This window comes from Microcaecilia unicolor, chromosome 3, assembly GCF_901765095.1.
Source record: "Microcaecilia unicolor chromosome 3, aMicUni1.1, whole genome shotgun sequence".
Classification (NCBI taxonomy): Eukaryota; Metazoa; Chordata; class Amphibia; order Gymnophiona; family Siphonopidae; genus Microcaecilia; species Microcaecilia unicolor.
In genome coordinates this window covers 364342504-364359097 of record NC_044033.1, presented here as the reverse complement: position 1 = coordinate 364359097, position 16594 = coordinate 364342504, and the positions used below count along the sequence as shown (strand labels likewise).

Sequence of the window (16594 nt, the reverse complement as noted above, 5' to 3'; positions counted from 1 at the left end):
TATGGACTTTTCCTTTGAGTAAGCCATCCAAACCTTTTTTTTAAACCCCATTAAGCTAACTGCTTTTACGATATTCTCTGGCAACGAATTCCAGAGTTTAATTACACGTTTTGTGTGATAATAGGTCTAGTATGTGTCCTTTGATGTGAGTAGCTTGCATGTGAGGCCATTTGAGATCCCAGGAGTGTAGGAAGTCCTTACATTCACATGTGTTGGTAGAGTTGGGGTCTTCTAGGTGAAGGTTAATGTTATCTAGTATTAGTGTATTGGAGTTGTTTACACAGGTATTTGAAATGAAGTCTGTGAAGATAGGTTGGCTCTTGCAACAATTACCAGGCGGTCTGTAAAACAGGACGCAGTTCAGATGATCGACCAAGGATTTGTTATGGATTCTAATCGAGGCAATTTCAAGTTTTGGTGTTATGGATTCGGCACAGGGGCGTATCTGCGTGGGGCCTCAGGGGCCTGGGCCCCCGCAGATTTTGCCCTGGACCCCCCTACCGGGACGGTGTAAAAACCGGATACAGCGGTCCCCCCCCCTACCGCCATCAACCCTCCCCCGCTGCCTTTGCTTACTTTTGCTGGCGGGGGACCCCAACCCCCGCCAGCCGAGGTCCGCTTCCACCTGCCGCTCCCTTAAAAACTACTACTTCAACCGGCAGGAGACCCCAAACCCCCGCCAGCCGCCCCGCGGTTTTTAAACTTCATCTTCAGCCTCCGTGGCCGTGCTGCTGTTGATAGGAGGCGCTGTTGAATCCACTTCGGAGTCTGACGTCGCAGCACGTACAACGTACAACGACGTCAGACTCCGAAGTGGATTCAACAGGTCCTATCAACAGCAGCACGGCCACGGAGGCTGAAGATGAAGTTTAAACACCGCGGGGTGGCTGGCGGGGGTTTGGGGTCCCCCGCCGGCTGAAGAAGTAGTTTTTAAGGCAGCGGCAGGTGGAAGTGGACCTCGGCTGGCGGGGGTTGGGGCCCCCCGCCAGCAAAGGTAAGCAACGGCAGCGGGGGAGGGTTGGCGGCGGGAGGGGGGTGGAGAGAGTCATTGGTGGCGGTGGGGGCTCTGACAATGGCGGCGGGGGGGGGGGGGGGGTCGGTGCCGGCGGGGGGGGGGGGGGGGTAAAATGTGCTCCCTCCCTCTGGCTCTGGCCCCCCCTACCGCCGGAGTCCAGATACGCCCCTGATTCGGCAATGGTTTCGGTAGTGAATTGGGCTTGATAGATTAGAGCTATGCCTCCTCCTCTCTTTTCCATTCTGGTCCAGTGAGTGATTTTGTATCCTGGAGGGCATAGTTCGAGGATTATGGGGTCCTTTTGATCGTGGATCCATGTTTCATTGATGAAGATTGTCGAGGTTTTCTGACATGATCCAGTCTATTATTGTTGTTTTGTTGACTGCGGACCTATCATTGATGTAGCCCACTTGGATATTTTGGCATGGGGCTGCTAGGTTTGATGTGTGGATTTTCGTTAGTTGTCGTTCCTTGGATAGTGTGTGTTTTTTGTGACCTTTCTTTCTGTATTGTTGGTATTGTCCGTATTTAGGTGTCCTTCCTTTATTTTGGTGGTTGTCAGTTTGGTGAGGTGTGGAGTGTCTAATCAGTCTTTGGTGATTTTGTAGGATGGGTATGATATTATTTTCTGCTGGTGGGATGGATAGTGTTAGGTGATTCAGTGAAAGAGAGTAGATTGCTAGGAATATTTTGACAGTATTCATTTTTAGTGTCAGTTTGGAGATGGATGGGTTACTCACAGTCAGATGCTTGGGAGATGCTCGGGAGTGACGTCCCGGGCATAGAGACTCTACAATTCTGGGCACCGTACTGCTGGTTGGGGGTAGAGAGGTTCCGTGGGCAAGGACGTTGTGCTGCTGGTTGAGTGTAGAATTGTGAGCTGGTCGTTCGAGCTCGCGTCCGCCCATGTGTTTCGCCCAGCAGCGAGTGAGCTCCGATGGTCCGCTGCGTTATTATCTGTGCGCTGACCTCTGTAAGCTGTGTGGCGTTAAGCAGGTAGATGCCTTAGCAATAGTATCTGCAAGTTAGGTGTTCAAATTGTTGCCCCAGGGCATAAAGATTCCGTGGTTCTGAGAGAGATTTTGTGGGTTGAAGGGCCGTGCTCTCAGAGGCTCCGGCTTCCTCCTTTAGTGCACTTCGGCGTTTCCCTGCTGCTTGCTTTGGGGGTGATCCGTTGGTGCGGCAATTGACTACACTACCCCTGAAACAAACTCTCTCCCCTCCCCCCCAAAAAAGAAAATGAAAAATCCCTTATATGATATGGGAATCTAGAGAAAACAAAATGTTTTGGCCTCCATAATTCTTGCTTTTTACCACTATTTATACAAAACTGAGGTGAGCCCCTGTGATCTTGATGATGTAAGAGGTTTTAAGTTCTCTGGAAGCTTTGAAATAAAAAGGTTTTCCAGTACCTTTCTCATAAACATAATACCATATATGAGGATTGGTATTACTGTTGACAGGCCTGATGAATCGGCTTCTCAAGTGGGTGATTTCATCTAATTGCACAGGCACAGACTGCTCTCGAACAGCTCGGAAATATCTGTGTTGTGGAAAGCAGGATTTTCCTTCATCTGATACCTCACTAGTTCCTTTGTTCTTTGACTAAATTATAGCATGGACACTGTTCTTGTAGTAGTTAGCCATTTTGAGGGCATTTTAGCTTAATGGTTAGTGCAGTAGACTTTGATCTTGGGGAACTGGGTTTAATTCTCACTGCAGCTCCTTGTGACTCTGGGGAAGACACTTAACCCTCCATTTCCCCAGGTATAAATAAGTACCTATGTAAACCGCTTTGAATGTAACCACAGAAAGGCGGTATATCAAGTCCCATCCCCTCTTTCCCTTTCCCCTTTCATTTTTGTTACTTCGGTGTTTTTTTTCTTCCTTTGGGTCCTTTGGTATCCCTTTTTTAAAAATTGCTTTTTACTGTTTCCCCCCCCCCCCCCCCCAAAAAAAAAAATTTGAATTAAATTAGTGACTGATGATACGCAGTCATTGTTTTGAAAAGGTAGACTTCCTTGTCATCAGCAGCAGATGAATCCATTAACTGATGGGTTGTATCCGCCTACCAGCAGGTGGAGGTAGAGAACACTGAAAAACCATAGCGTCTCTTGGACGGCTAGCCCCAACTGCCTTCACTATTTCTCTTTCTCCCAGCAGGTGTGGACGTAGCTTGATCAGCTCCTGGATTTCAGACTGCCTGGGGTGGCTCCTGTGCTTTGCCAGTTGAGCAGGGGTGTTGTGGCTGGTGGTGCCCACTTTAAAGGCATATAGGTTCTCCCTTTCCCTGCCTTACCCATTCCCCCCGCCTCCCAGAGTCCCTCTGTTGCTGCCTGCCTCCAAGTTGTTAAAAAAAAAAAAAGAGCGCACTTTTACTGCGTGGCTATTCTGAGGCTTTTTCCAGTGATTCTGGTTCTATGCAGCTTGACCGGAGCTCGTTGACTCGGTCCTCTGAGGTGAGAGTGGTGCCCAGCTCCTCCGGGGATGTCCCGCGGACGCCGTTCCGATCGGGGTAAGTTTTGGCGCGAAGCCGCCATTTTATTGCTATATTCCCATCCTGTCGAATGATGGCTGCTCCCGTTGTGGTAAACGCAGATCAGCAGCGGGGCAGTGTAAAACGTGCTCCTTAGACGCTCACGCTGCTATGAGCATGGTGAGCGATGTTTCTTCCCATTCGATGGAGCTGGCAGCGGGCGCCATTTTGGAAGCGCCGCATGCCTCGACCTTCGCAGTTGCGGAGGAGTCTGAAGGCAGGGGGATGCCTCGTTTAGAGGCTGCCAGAGGAGCTCCTACATCCGTTTCTCCTAATTCAGAGGCGGAGGGTCAGGGTGAGTTTTTCTCCCCTGAGTTTGTGCTGTTAATGCATAAGGCTTTCATGCTGAAAAGAGCTCTGCCGCAGGTGTCTGACACTGCGTTGCATCCTGGCTTCCCTCTGGGTGTTGATGCCCCGGGGATGGCTTCAGAGGTTATTTTCTCCCCTGAGTGTTGGAAACATGCTAAACATAGACGGGTAAATTCCCTGTCTGAAAGTGGCGCATATCCTTTCCCCCCCCCCCCCACCCCCCCCGTTGTCGGGCTGTGGAGAGTCTGAGGGATCTGGCAGGCCCTCAGGTACGGATGATCCAGAGGAGGGTGCCTGTTTTGCCACTGGATTTGGATGATCCCAATGCGGTCTGGATTTTCCACCGTGACGAGCTGCCAGCTCTCATTACTGACGCCTTGCAGGCCCTCTCATTTGATGATCCTGCTGAAGGCGGTGCCTCCTCTGTTAATCCTAGGAGAGAGAGTACTAAGAAGCCTTCTCGGGCCTTTCCGGTCCATGACTCCATGCAAGAGCTTATTTCTGCTCAGTGGTCTGACCCCCATGGGTCTTTGAAAGTGGCCAGGGCTATGGGTCAGCTTTACCCTCTGCGTGAGGAGCACTTGGCCCCTTTGGGGATGCCTAAAGTGGATGCATTGGTCACGGCGGTGACAAAAAAGACCACTCTCCCAGTAGAGGAAGGGGTCGCTTTGAAAGATATGCAGGACCTGCGGCTGGAGTCCGCGCTGAAGCGGTCCTTTGACATTGCGGGCCTTGCCTTGAGGGGGTCTATTTGCAGTTCCTATGCAGCCCGGGCATGTCTTTCTTGGCTACAGCAGGCGGTGGAACAGCCCGCCAATGGTGCGGGCCCCCTTTCTGAGGTTTGCCCGCGGATAGAGTTGGCCCAGTCATTTATGGCTGACGCCCTTTATGATCTGGTCAGAGCTTCGGCTAAACAGATGTCTGTGGCGGTGTCCGCCCGCTGCCTTCTTTGGCTACTGCATTGGGCGGCTGACATGGCTTCTAAGCAAAGGCTGGTGAGGCTACCCTTTCGGGGCCTCCTGTTATTTGGAGAGGAATTGGAGAAGATTGTGAAAGACCTGGGGGAATCTGAACCCCAGCGGTTACCTGAGGATAGGCCGAGGCCTTCTTCCAAGGGTTCTGTGTTTTCCTCCTCTTCCAGACCTCGCTTCCGTGAAGCTCGCAGGTATCGCCCCGGGCGCTCTGCTGGGTTTTCGCAACGTGCCCGTTTTCAGCAGATGAACTCCTTTTGCTCGGACAAACGTTCCGCAGGGGCCGGTTAAAGGCCAGGAGTTCAGGGGCGTCCTCCACAATGATGGGACGCCGGTCCACTCCTCCTTGCCTGCAATAGGAGGACGTCTTTCCCTGTTTCTAGAGGAGTGGACCAAGATTACCTCAGATCAGTGGGTCCTGGTCCTGATCCTGATCAGAGAAGGTTACCGACTGGAATTCGGTGCCCCGGTGAGAGATGTGTTTGAGGAGTCCCAATGTGGCACTGCCGTAAAACGGGTGGCGGTAGCGGAGACCTTACAAGTCTTGCTGCACCTCGGAGTGGTGATCCCGGTGCCTCCTGCCGAGCGCGGCTGCAGCAGCTATTCCATGAATTTTGTCGTGCTTTGAAAGGTGGGTCTTTCAGACTGATCCTCAACTTACAGAGAGTCAACGAGGCTCTCAGAGTACAACATTTTCGCATGGAAACCCTGCGCTCCGTCATTGCGGCGGTACAGCCAGGAGAGTTTCTCACATCTCTGGACCTAAAAGAAGCTTATTTGCACATTCCTATCTGGCCTCCACACCAGCGGTTCCTCCGCTTTGCGGTGTTGGGAAAGCATTGCCAGTTTTGGGCCTTGCCTTTCGGCCTAGCCACAGCTTCCCGTACCTTTTCCAAGGTAATGGTGGTCGTAGCTGCCTGTCTCAGGCGAAAGGGTATCAGAGCTCACCCTTATCTCGTCGACTGGCTCATCAGAGTGGATTCGGCAACCGAGAGTCATCTTGCCACAGCCAGAGAGTGGTGGCGGTCCTGCAGGCGCTAGGCTGGGTGGTAAATATACCCAAAAGTCACCTGACCCCCTCTCAGTCTCTCGAGTATTTGGGGGTCCGGTTCGACACGGCATCAGGGTTTGTCTTTCTCCCCCACCAAAGGCGATGCAAGCTTCAGAATCAGGTCCGTCTGCTCCTGCGGATGCCTCGCCCGCGAGCTTGGGACTTAGTCCAGCTGCTGGGGTCGATGACGGCCACCTTTGAGGTGGTGCCTTGGGCGAGAGCGCATATGAGTCCTCTGCAGATTGCCGTGCTTCAACAATGGTCTCCGATGTCCCAGGATTATCAACGCAGACTAACGTTGCTCCCTGCGGCCAGCCTCAGTATGGAGTGGTGGCTCTCCGACAGGATGCTGCGCCAAGGAATGCCTCTTTGCGCTTCCTTCTTGTTGCCTGGTGATAACAGATGCCAGCCTTCTAGGCTGGGGAGCGCATTGCCAGGGAAGCTATGCTCAGGGTCTGTGGACACCCGTGGAAGCAAGGTGGTCCATCAATCACTTGGAACTGAGAGCGATATTCCAGGCTCTTATGGCCTTTCAAAAGACTCTGAAGGGGCTTGCTGTCCTGGTTCTGTCAGACAACACGACAGCAGTGGCATACATAAATCATCAGGGAGACACTCAGTGAAGGGCCCTGGCTGCGGAGGCCGCCCAGATTTGCCACTGGGTCAAGCTACACCTGCAGCTTCTGTCAGCAGCTCACATAGCAGGTCAGAGCAATATGCAAGCCGATTTTTCTCAGTAGGCATCAAATCGACCCGACGCAACGGGAACGGGAACTGGCAGAAGAAGTTTTTCTTCAGATTTGTGCCAAATGGGGGACTCCCAGAATGGATCTAATGGCGTCAAGTGCAAACGCCAAAGTACCCTGCTTTTTCAGCAGAAGGAGAGATCCTCACTTGGCGGGGTTGGATGCTCTGGCTCAACCCTGCCCTCGGAGCTCCTGTACGTGTTCCCTCCTTGGCCCCTGATAGGACGAGTCCTACTGCGGATTCAACAGCACCGAGGTCTGGTGATTCTCATCGCTCCAGATTGGCCAAGGCGTCCGTGGTATGCGGATCTCCACTGGATGTTGGTGGACGCTCCGGTGCATTTGCCCCTGGCGCCGAATCTGTTGGTTCAGTGTCCGGTGTCTATGGAGGATCCTTGCCAATTTGGTCTTATGGCCTGGCTATTGAGAGGGCACAATTGAGAGAGAAGGGCTACTCTAACAAGGTCATCTCCATTCTCTTGCAGGCCCGCAAGCGGTCCACCTCCGCAGCTTATGCTCTAATCTGGCACAAATTTGAGGCATGGGGTGTTTCAAAGGCGATCACACCCACGCGGGCTACAGTCTTGACAGTGCTGAACTTTTTGCAGGAGGGCTTACAAAAAGGCCTGGCTTACAATTCCCTGCGGGTGCAAGTGGCAGCATTATCATGCTATCGAGGGAAAGTCGCTGGCTTGTCCCTTACTGCTGATCCAGACATTGCCCGATTTCTCAGAGGGGTGCTTAGGCTCCGTCCTCCTGTCCGGTTGCCCTGTCCGGCTTGGAACCTGGGGCTGGTGTTGAAGGCTCTACAGTGTTCGCCCTTCGAACCGCTTAAGTGAGCTTTGGAGAAGGATGTGACTCTCAAGACAGTCTTTTTGGTGACAGTAACATCGGCCAGACGCGTGTCTGAGCTGCAGGCGCTGTCCTGTCGGGACCCTTTTCTGCAATTCTCGGAGTCCGGAGTAACAGTACGTACAGTGCCTTCCTTCCTGCCTAAGGTGGTTTCAGCGTTTCACCTGAACCAGTCCATTTTTCTTCCTTCCTTTTCTAGGGAAGAGTTCCCGGACTTCTTTGGGCAGTTACATCTTCTGGATGTCCGCAGGGCGCTGTTGCAGTATCTACAGATGTCAAATGATTTCAGGACTTCTGATCACCTTTTTGTCTTGTTGTCAGGTCCTCGGCGTGGAGGCCCGGCATCTAAGGCCACTATAGCCCGTTGGCTCAAGGAAGTCATTTTTGCTGCATATCTGAAACGGGTGCACTCTCTCTTCAAGAGATCTGTAGTGCGGCTACTTGGGCTTGTCAGCTCTCATTTGTCTGGCATTATAGGCTGGATGTTGCAGCGAAGCAAGACGCTATTTTTGGACACAAGTGCTTGCTCGCGGTGTGGCCTGTTCCCACCCTACGTAGGGATTGCTTTTGTGCATCCCATCAGTTAATGGATTCATCTGCTGCTGATGACAAGGAAGGGAAAGTTAGGTTCTTACTTTGGTAATTTTCTTTCCTTTAGTCACAGCAGATGAATCCATGATCCCTCCCTGTCTGACTTGTTTTTTGTTCAGATCTTTCATGCAACTATATTATTATTATTATTATTTACTAGTAAAAAAAGGCTTGTTTCTGGCACAAATGAAACGGGCGCTAGCAAGGTTATATTGATTAGTTGTTTTTTGTTAACCAAATATTTAATATTAAAGTATTGTAATGAGATGGAGTAATAGTGAAGGGTGTATAATGAGGAAGGAGGAGGCCCTGTGTAGGACCACAGGGGCGGTCCTTTTTGACAGAGTGTTTGTGTGTGTGAGAGTGTGTGTAAGACAGAGAGACAGACTGTGTGAGTCCGAGAGTGTGTGTGTGTGAGAGTGATACAGAGGGATTGAAAGAGTGTGTCTGTGTTTGTGTGACAGAGAGATACAGAGAGTGTGTGTGTGGAACTGAGTTCCTTGACCCCCTCCTTCCCTTGCTCTCCTTCCATCTGATGTGAGAAGTGTGTGTGCAGGACCACAGGGGCGGTCATTGTGACAGAGTGTTTGTGTGAGTGAGAGTGTGTGTAAGACAGAGAGACAGACTGTGTGAATCATACAGTGAGTGTGTGTGAGAGTGAGACAGAGGGATTGAAAGAGTGTGTGTTTGTGTGACAGAGAGATACAGAGAGAGTGTGTGTGTGAACCACAGGGGCGGTCACTGTGACAGAGTGTTTGTGTGAGTAAGACAGAGAGACAGACTGTGTGAGACCGATAGTGAGTGTGTGTGAAGAAAAGAGATTACTGACTGAGGTATTTCAGGAATGAAATGCTTGGAAAAGAATTGTCAATACTCCTTTCAAGTAATTAAATGTTTGTAAGCATATGGTAAAAGGCAAGAAAGCTTTCAAAAATGTTGTTTTGTGAACTGCAGGTTAAGTGCAAAAGCAGTGCTGAAAGTGCTTTACCATGCACAGTACTTCCCAAGGAAGCAGAACCGCAGCAAAGCGAATTTGAAGTGGAAAACTAAAAAGCCAACCAAACCCTCAGTATTTTTCATGTTAACATGGGAAATACACATTGAATGTAAAAGAAATCTGTGTTTTCTGTCCCATGTCCCCCTCAGAAGCACAATGGTACCATGTCAGCGACTGCAGCCCGCAACCCTTTTATTGCCACATCAACGTTAACACTTCAGGAGCGAGCTTGCTCAGCTGGTTTGCTTGCTGTTGGAAGAGGGGAGGAGGAGTTGCTTCTTTTAGGATCATGTTAAGTGTTTCCCAATCTGCTATGGGGAAGCTGTGTCATTTGTAACCCTGCCTCCCGAAATCAATTCTTCAGAGCACAGAGTAGTAGTCAGCCCCAAGCGCAGGAACACCAACAATAAGACCATCGTTGATTGGCTGCAAAATCTCTTCCTGGTTGCTAGGAAAAGGAGTGGGTGATTTGTTGCTGTCAGGGTGATTCCTTGCTTGCTGTCATAACTTAAAGGAGGCGGATGTTCGTTCTCGTGCGTTGCCTGTAGATGTAAAGTGAGATGCATGGGGGGAGGGGTTTCAAGTGTACAGCGCTGCGTACGTGTAGTAGCGCTATAGAAATGATAAGTAGTAGTTGTGGTATCGGAAGGGGGGGTTGTGGGTGAGCTGTAGGAATTTGAACTCTGACACTGGGATGGAAAGGAGGCGGATCTTCGTGCTCGTGCGTTGCCTTTAGATGAGAAATGAGATCCATGGGTGGAGTTGAGGAATTTGAACTGTGACCCTGGAAAGGAAAGGAGGCTGATCTTCGTGTTTGTGCGTTGCCTGTAGTTGTAAAATGAGATGCATTGTGGGGGGGGGAGTTTTGTTTTGAGTTTGTATCGGAAGGGGGGGGTGCTGAGTTGCATGAATTCCTAGGCAGGGGGAGGAGTAGGGAAACACACTATGCATGTTTCCCTACTCCTCCCCCTTTCCTTGGTTTTTTGTGGAGCAGCTGTTTTGGCGACGTCAACCTTGGCTTCACCCAACTCAGCCAATCAGACGTGCGACACGGTCTGTGAGTGTCATTGCTCCACCCACGAGGTCATCACGTTTGACGTGTGGGCGGGGCAGACAGTCATGGATGAAAAATTGATCTCTGGCGCCTCACATTTAGAACGTTGGAAAAGTGAGGCTTCAGAACGTTGGTGGTGCGTTTTATATAGAGAGATTATATTTGTACCCCACGCTTTCCCGCTCATAGCAGGCTCAATGCAGCTTACATAGTAACATAGATCTCATTGGGAGAGATTGGATACCAGTTCTCAAAATTTCTACATGATGTTCTACTACAGGCGGTTGAGTTCATCCCTACTTTGTATGGTTATTGCTCCTGTTCTGGGGTGTTTGTTCGCTGTGAGGAAAGTTTGTTATTATACCTTTATGGTTCACTCTGCTTTGGAAATCTCAAATACTGAAAGCAGTAGGGGCTAGCCGTCCAAGAGGCACTATGGTTTTTCAGTGTTCTGTATCTCCACCTGCTGGTAAGCAGATACAACCCATCAGTTAATTGATTCATCTGCTGTGACTAAAGGAAAGAAAATTACCAAGGTAAGAACCTTATTTTCCCATATGGCGGGAAAGTGTCAATGATACTCTCTCACTCTCTTTTTCTCTCTCTCTTTTGTGGGTGCCTAGGACCAGATCATGATATCCTGAATTATTCCCTTTGCATTCATTGGAAAAGGAGGGTAGATCCTATAATGATACAGGTCTTGGTGTAGGAATTCTTGGCTCCAAAAGCAATAGCTATAAGAGTAACTCTTTAGCTCTTCTTGATACCAAAAGCCACACTGCAGAATAGCTCATTGTTACAAACCTTTTGGAAGAATCAGTATACTCTGTGCCAAAGTTGAAGTTTTAGGAAGAGATCCAGCAATAGATTGTCTTTGCAAAGTTGAGAACCCATTTGCTAAATAATTTAAACTGTCTTATAAAGGATGGAGATTGATATTTAATGGGGAAAGCTGGAAAGATAAACAGAATGTCATCTGCACAGAAAAAAAGCCTTTAATAGTGAAGAATTGGATAAGAGTTGCTAGTGGACTCGTGAAAACGTTAAAAAGGATTAGAGAGAGGATAGAGCCCTGAGGAACTTTGCTAGAAATACAAAAGGTCCTGGAGGGTGCTGGTATAAAATTTCTCAGAAAAGGTACAACCTTGAAGTAATGAGGTGAGAGAGCCAATTGAAAAATGACCCTGCCAACCCAATACTAGAGAAATATTGGGATCGTGACAATGACAGAATGATGGTTCTGACTGAACTGTATTTTAAAACTCAAGCAGGGATCCCTGGTATTGAGTCAATCTACAAAAGCAGTCAAGCAATCAGTAGCACCCATCCAAAGAATAAAAATGTTGTCAGTGTATCACCTGCATAGTTTGACCTCAGATTCAAAAGGATGTTCTTGTAAAAATATAGTTCTTCAAAGTGTGCCATATACAAATTGGCAACATCTGGTGCCACAGAGGCACCCATAGTGGTGCCCCTAATTGTGAGCACAACAGTGGTGTCAGTGTGAAATGGTTGAGAAGTGTTTCTATTTCTCAAGGTTTTCTCAATGATAGCTAGAGATGCGATCTGGGGTATATTTGTATATTTAATTTCTGGCAATGGATTGGTTCTCAAACCTCTTTCTGATTTTGTTGACTTTTTTCTGAGACCTTATGTCCTCCTTATTTCATCCTATGTACGTGACTCATTGCATTTCATTAACCTCTTGGAGGAATATGATGGGGATCTAGAGAAGACCATCTTGGTTACTCTAGACAGATTCACTGTGTGTTTCTCCTTTATCACACTGTACAATCTGTTGCACCAAATTTTCTATATGTGGGAATGGAAATGTCCTAGATTATCCCTTCTTCACTCTCCATAATTCTAAGAAGGGATAATCTGGGACATTTCCATTCCCACATATAGAAAATTTGGTGCAACAGATTGTACAGATTATGCCGATTTGGGCGTCCTTCTCTTTCGATTATGCCACTGATACTAACATAGTAGATGACGGCAGATAAAGACCTGTACAGTCCATCCAGTCTGTCCAACAAGATAACTCGTTGCATAAGGTATGATGTGAACTACATATATATATGCTCGATCATGATTTGTCCTTGCCATTTTCCTAGACCTTGTCATTTGTGTGTGCATGAGGGAGCACACAATGCACATGTACAGAAGGGTTGGAAAGAATTGCATAAGCTATGCTCTGCATGATTTCCCCACTTATTCTTTGCCATAGTAAGCCATGTTCCAGAAATGGCTTTTGTGTGTAAGGTGTTTTTGATGGACTAAACATTTTATTATGTTTTTATCAGTATGTACTCTTTTATGTTTGTTGAGCAGCATTTTGGTCTAATCTTGAATTTTATGCTTGTTTAGATTCTTCAGAAACAACTTGAAGATGTCAACCAGGAAGAAGCATTTCTGCAAATCAAGCACAAGGAAACGGAAAATGAGCTAGCAGCTGCTCGAGACCGTCTGCAGCAGCAGACCACAGAACTTGTTCTCAAAGCCAGTAAGTATGTCAGTTCAGAACTATGCATGTATAAAGTGGTTGATGACATTGATATAGCATGTCATAGTATTTTAATATGCTTGATAATTTGATCTTGCAGAAATTAATTTTTCTTTTGCATTCTTGCCAGATCAGTCCAGACTTATGGGTAGTTGTGCTCATCCAACAACAGATAGTAACATAGTAGATGATGGCAGAAAAAGACCTGCATGGTCCATCCAGTCTGCCCAACAAGACAAACTCATATGTGCTACTTTTTGTGTATAACTTACCTTGATTTGTATCTGTCATTTTCAGGGCACAGACCGTATAAGTCTGCCCCGCCTCCCACCACCGGCTATGCCACCCAATCTCAGCTAAGCTTCTGAGGATCCATTCCCTCGGAACATGATTGCTTTATGTTTATCCCACGCATGTTTGAATTCCGTTACCGTTTTCCTCTCCACCACCTTCCGTGGGAGGGCATTCCATGCATCCACCACTCTCTCTGTGAAAAAACACTTCCTGACATTTTTCTTGAGTCTGCCCCTCTTCAATCTCATTTCATGCCCTCTAGTTCTACCTCCTTCCCATCTCCAGAAAAGGTTCGTTTACGGATTAATACCTTTCAAATATTTGAACGTCTGTATCATATCACCCCTGTTTCTCCATTCCTCCAGGGTATACGTGCTCAGGTCAGCAAGTCTCTCCTCATACGTCTTGTAACGCAAATCCCATATCATTCTCGTAGCTTTTCTTTGCACCGCTTCAATTTTTTTTACATCCTTAGCAAGATACGGCCTCCAGAACTGAACACAATACTCCAGATGGGGCCTCACCAACGACTTATATAGGGGCATTAAAACCTCTTTTCTTCTGCTGGCCACTCCCCTCTCTATACAGCCTAGCAACCTTCTACTTACGGGCCACCGCCTTGTCACACTGTTTCGTCGCCTTCAGATCCTCAGATACTATCACCCCAAGATCCCTCTCCCCTTCGGTACCTATCAGACTTTCACCACCTAACACATACGTCTCCCGTGGATTTTTACTGCCTAAGTGCATCACTTTGCATTTCTTCGCATTGAATTTTAATTGCCAAACCTTAGACCATTCTTCTAGCTTCCACAGATCCTTTTTCATGTTTTCCACTCCCTCCCGGGTGTCCACTCTGTTACAAATCTTTGTATCATCCGCAAAAAGGCAAACTTTACCTTCTAACCCTTCAGCAATGTCACTCACAAATATATTGAACAGAATCGGTCCCAGCACTGATCCCTGAGGCACTCCACTACTCACCTTTCCCTCCTCCGAGCGAATTCCACTCACCACCACCCACTGGCGTCGATGAATGGAATTTGCTCGGAGGAGGGAAAGGTTGAACTTTTCGTGATGTAAGATGAAGATGGAAACAGAAAGTAGATCCATGTGATTTGCCCTGTTAAGGCTCTGTGCAGTTGTAGAATGCTCATTGGCCGATGATAAATTTCTCCGCACTGTAAAATTAGCGCGGAACAGCGCAGGGAAATAACACCCCATGATCAAATTTATGCGCGCTATTAGCTTCGATCATTGGGGTACTTCTGCAGGAGGATTGTGCCTCGGCATGCACCTAAGCCATAGTACACCTGCAGAAGTTGTTTGACAGGTCTGGATTGTCAAAATGAAAAAAAAAATGTTGGACCTGTCAAACCAGCCCGACCTATCAAACCCCGACACAAAGGGACTGGAGATCTGGTGGACCTCCAGATCCCCCAACACCACCTGATACTCCCCCTGACACAAGGGGCTGGAGATCCATTGCTCCTCCATTTCAGCCTCCCCCATGCCCCCCAAAACACATACAGAAGCTGCACCCTCCCTCTCACACTAGCCTGATGGTTTAGTGTCCCCCTCTAAACCCCCCCCCCCCCCCCCGTACGTGGAAGCAGGAGGATTTGCAAGCGCCACCTCAAAATGGCGTGGGGCTTCAGTACCACATAAGAGAGTTTCTCCCTTATAGGGTACTGAAGCCCTGCCTAGTGCATCTCAGGATGCACTGGGCATGGCACCACCATTTTGATGTGGCACTTGCAGGAGGGGGGAATGATTTTTCCATCCTGGTTCCAGGTACAAGGGGGGGTTTGGAGGGGGAACTAGACCACCAGGCTACGGTGGGAGGGGAGGGTGCAGTTTCTGTGTGGTATGTTGGGGGGGGGGGGAGTATGGGAGCTGGAGTGGAGGTCCACTGGATCTCTAGACCCTTGTGTCAGGGGGGGGAGTATTGGGGGGACGGGAGACTCCTTTATGTTGGGGCAGGGGGGTGTGGGGGGGTGACTGTAAACATGCAAATGCATGCTGGACAGGGTCTTGCCATTTCTCCCCAATTAATTCCCTGGCTAACGCCAGCTACGAGCTGGTGTAGGGTTTGCCATGGGAGCAGCACCCTTGTTTGGTGCCCTGCCCGCTGAGTACTGGGGAGGAATAGGTGATGCCCTGTTTAGCATGCATTTGCATACTCATTGCGTTCAGAGCCGGCGAGCTTGTTACATGTGCTTACTATCTTTGATTATTGGGCGGCTGCAAACACGGCAGCTAGTATGGCACTAATGGCTTCAAGCGCCCATGTTTGCTTTTGATCATCTGCCTGTCAATATGTTCTGTCTCCAGCGGATGTTGGATGGTACGTGCAGCTCCCATCTGGTGCTTCTCAGTTAGCTATTGACCTGGGGGATTCCTAGGTGGCAGTTGAGTGGAAACTCACAATGATGGAGGGACAGTGGACTGAGGTCCTTTGGTCTTACCATTTTTTGTATCAATTTAGAGTATACTGGAAACAATTTAATAATATAACTCCATCTAAGAAAGTATCTTTTACATCCAGCGGGGCTATAGATTGTGCCAAATTTTGGCCAAGATTTAATGGAAAATAATGTTTTCTCAGAAACTTTGGATTTTGTCGAAGACTGGTCAAAACTTATCAATGAGAACTAGACGGTATAGCTCAATCAAAAGTAAAAATAGGTCCTCTGACAAATGGTTCGATTCTGGTTTACTTGGTTTGAAGCAGAAATGTAGAACTCTGTTGAGATGCTCACAAAAACAACCCACTGAGGAAAATAAACAAAACTGGAAAATAGTCAAAGAATATAAGATATTATTGAAATTAAAGAAGGGAGTACTACTCAAAATTAGTTAATGGCAAGGCGATGGACACAGATGTTGTTTAAGATGTTATCTAGCATTACAAATACAGATACATGTATGTCAATTAAAGATAAAAGACCATTAGCTACTCAGCTGACTATTTCTGTTCTAAAATAACAACTATCAGAAGCTTGTTTATGAATGAGAGTTTAGACCCAGAAATGGGGTACAAAAACACTCTTAATTCCTGCAGATAAACTTGTAGTGAATGTTTGCCCATCTCTTGGGGGCTTTTTTTGTTTTATGTCCAAGAATTGTATTGGTTTTAGAAAAAGACAATTTATCAAGCAGTAATAACATGGTGAATCAACTATGTAGCTTATTTGGAGGAGAAATTAGAGGGCCAAGAAAACAGGAGAGGATGTCCAACATTTGGATACTTTGTGTTCTCAAGGGAAGAGAAGAGGGTGATATGTTTATATATGTTCATAATTTATCCACTGTTTTTCAAACTTGCCCAATGTGCTGCAATAGGAATTAGAGCGAGTGCATCAAGAATTTACAGTGAAAAACCAGATTTACATATGCCGCCTAGAGCTATCATTGTTAAGCTACTACTTTACCAAGAAGCAGACTATGAGCAGCGCCAAGCAAGGCATTAACATGATCGCAAAATACATATTTTTCCGGATCATGCCTCGGAAAAAATATGGCAGAGCAAAGACTTAATAGCAGGCCCTGCAAGACAGATAGGGGAGTGTGTGTGGGAATCTGGTTCTCTGCAAAATTAGTGATTAACGAAGAAGGTAAATGCGGATTCTTACAACAGTACAAAGACACTAAGTTCTTTATTAGGGTGTT

General features: G+C 47.8%; 1 protein-coding gene across 1 annotated transcript in view; it reads left to right on the top strand.

The window, feature by feature from the left end:
- FAM184A (family with sequence similarity 184 member A) overlaps positions 1-16594 on the top strand; it is a 306691-nt gene that overhangs the window by 38709 nt on the left and 251388 nt on the right. Inside the window, exon 3 of the mRNA XM_030198559.1 lies at positions 12493-12628. Coding sequence (XP_030054419.1) covers positions 12493-12628 — 136 coding nt within the window. The remainder of the gene's footprint in view (positions 1-12492; positions 12629-16594) is intronic.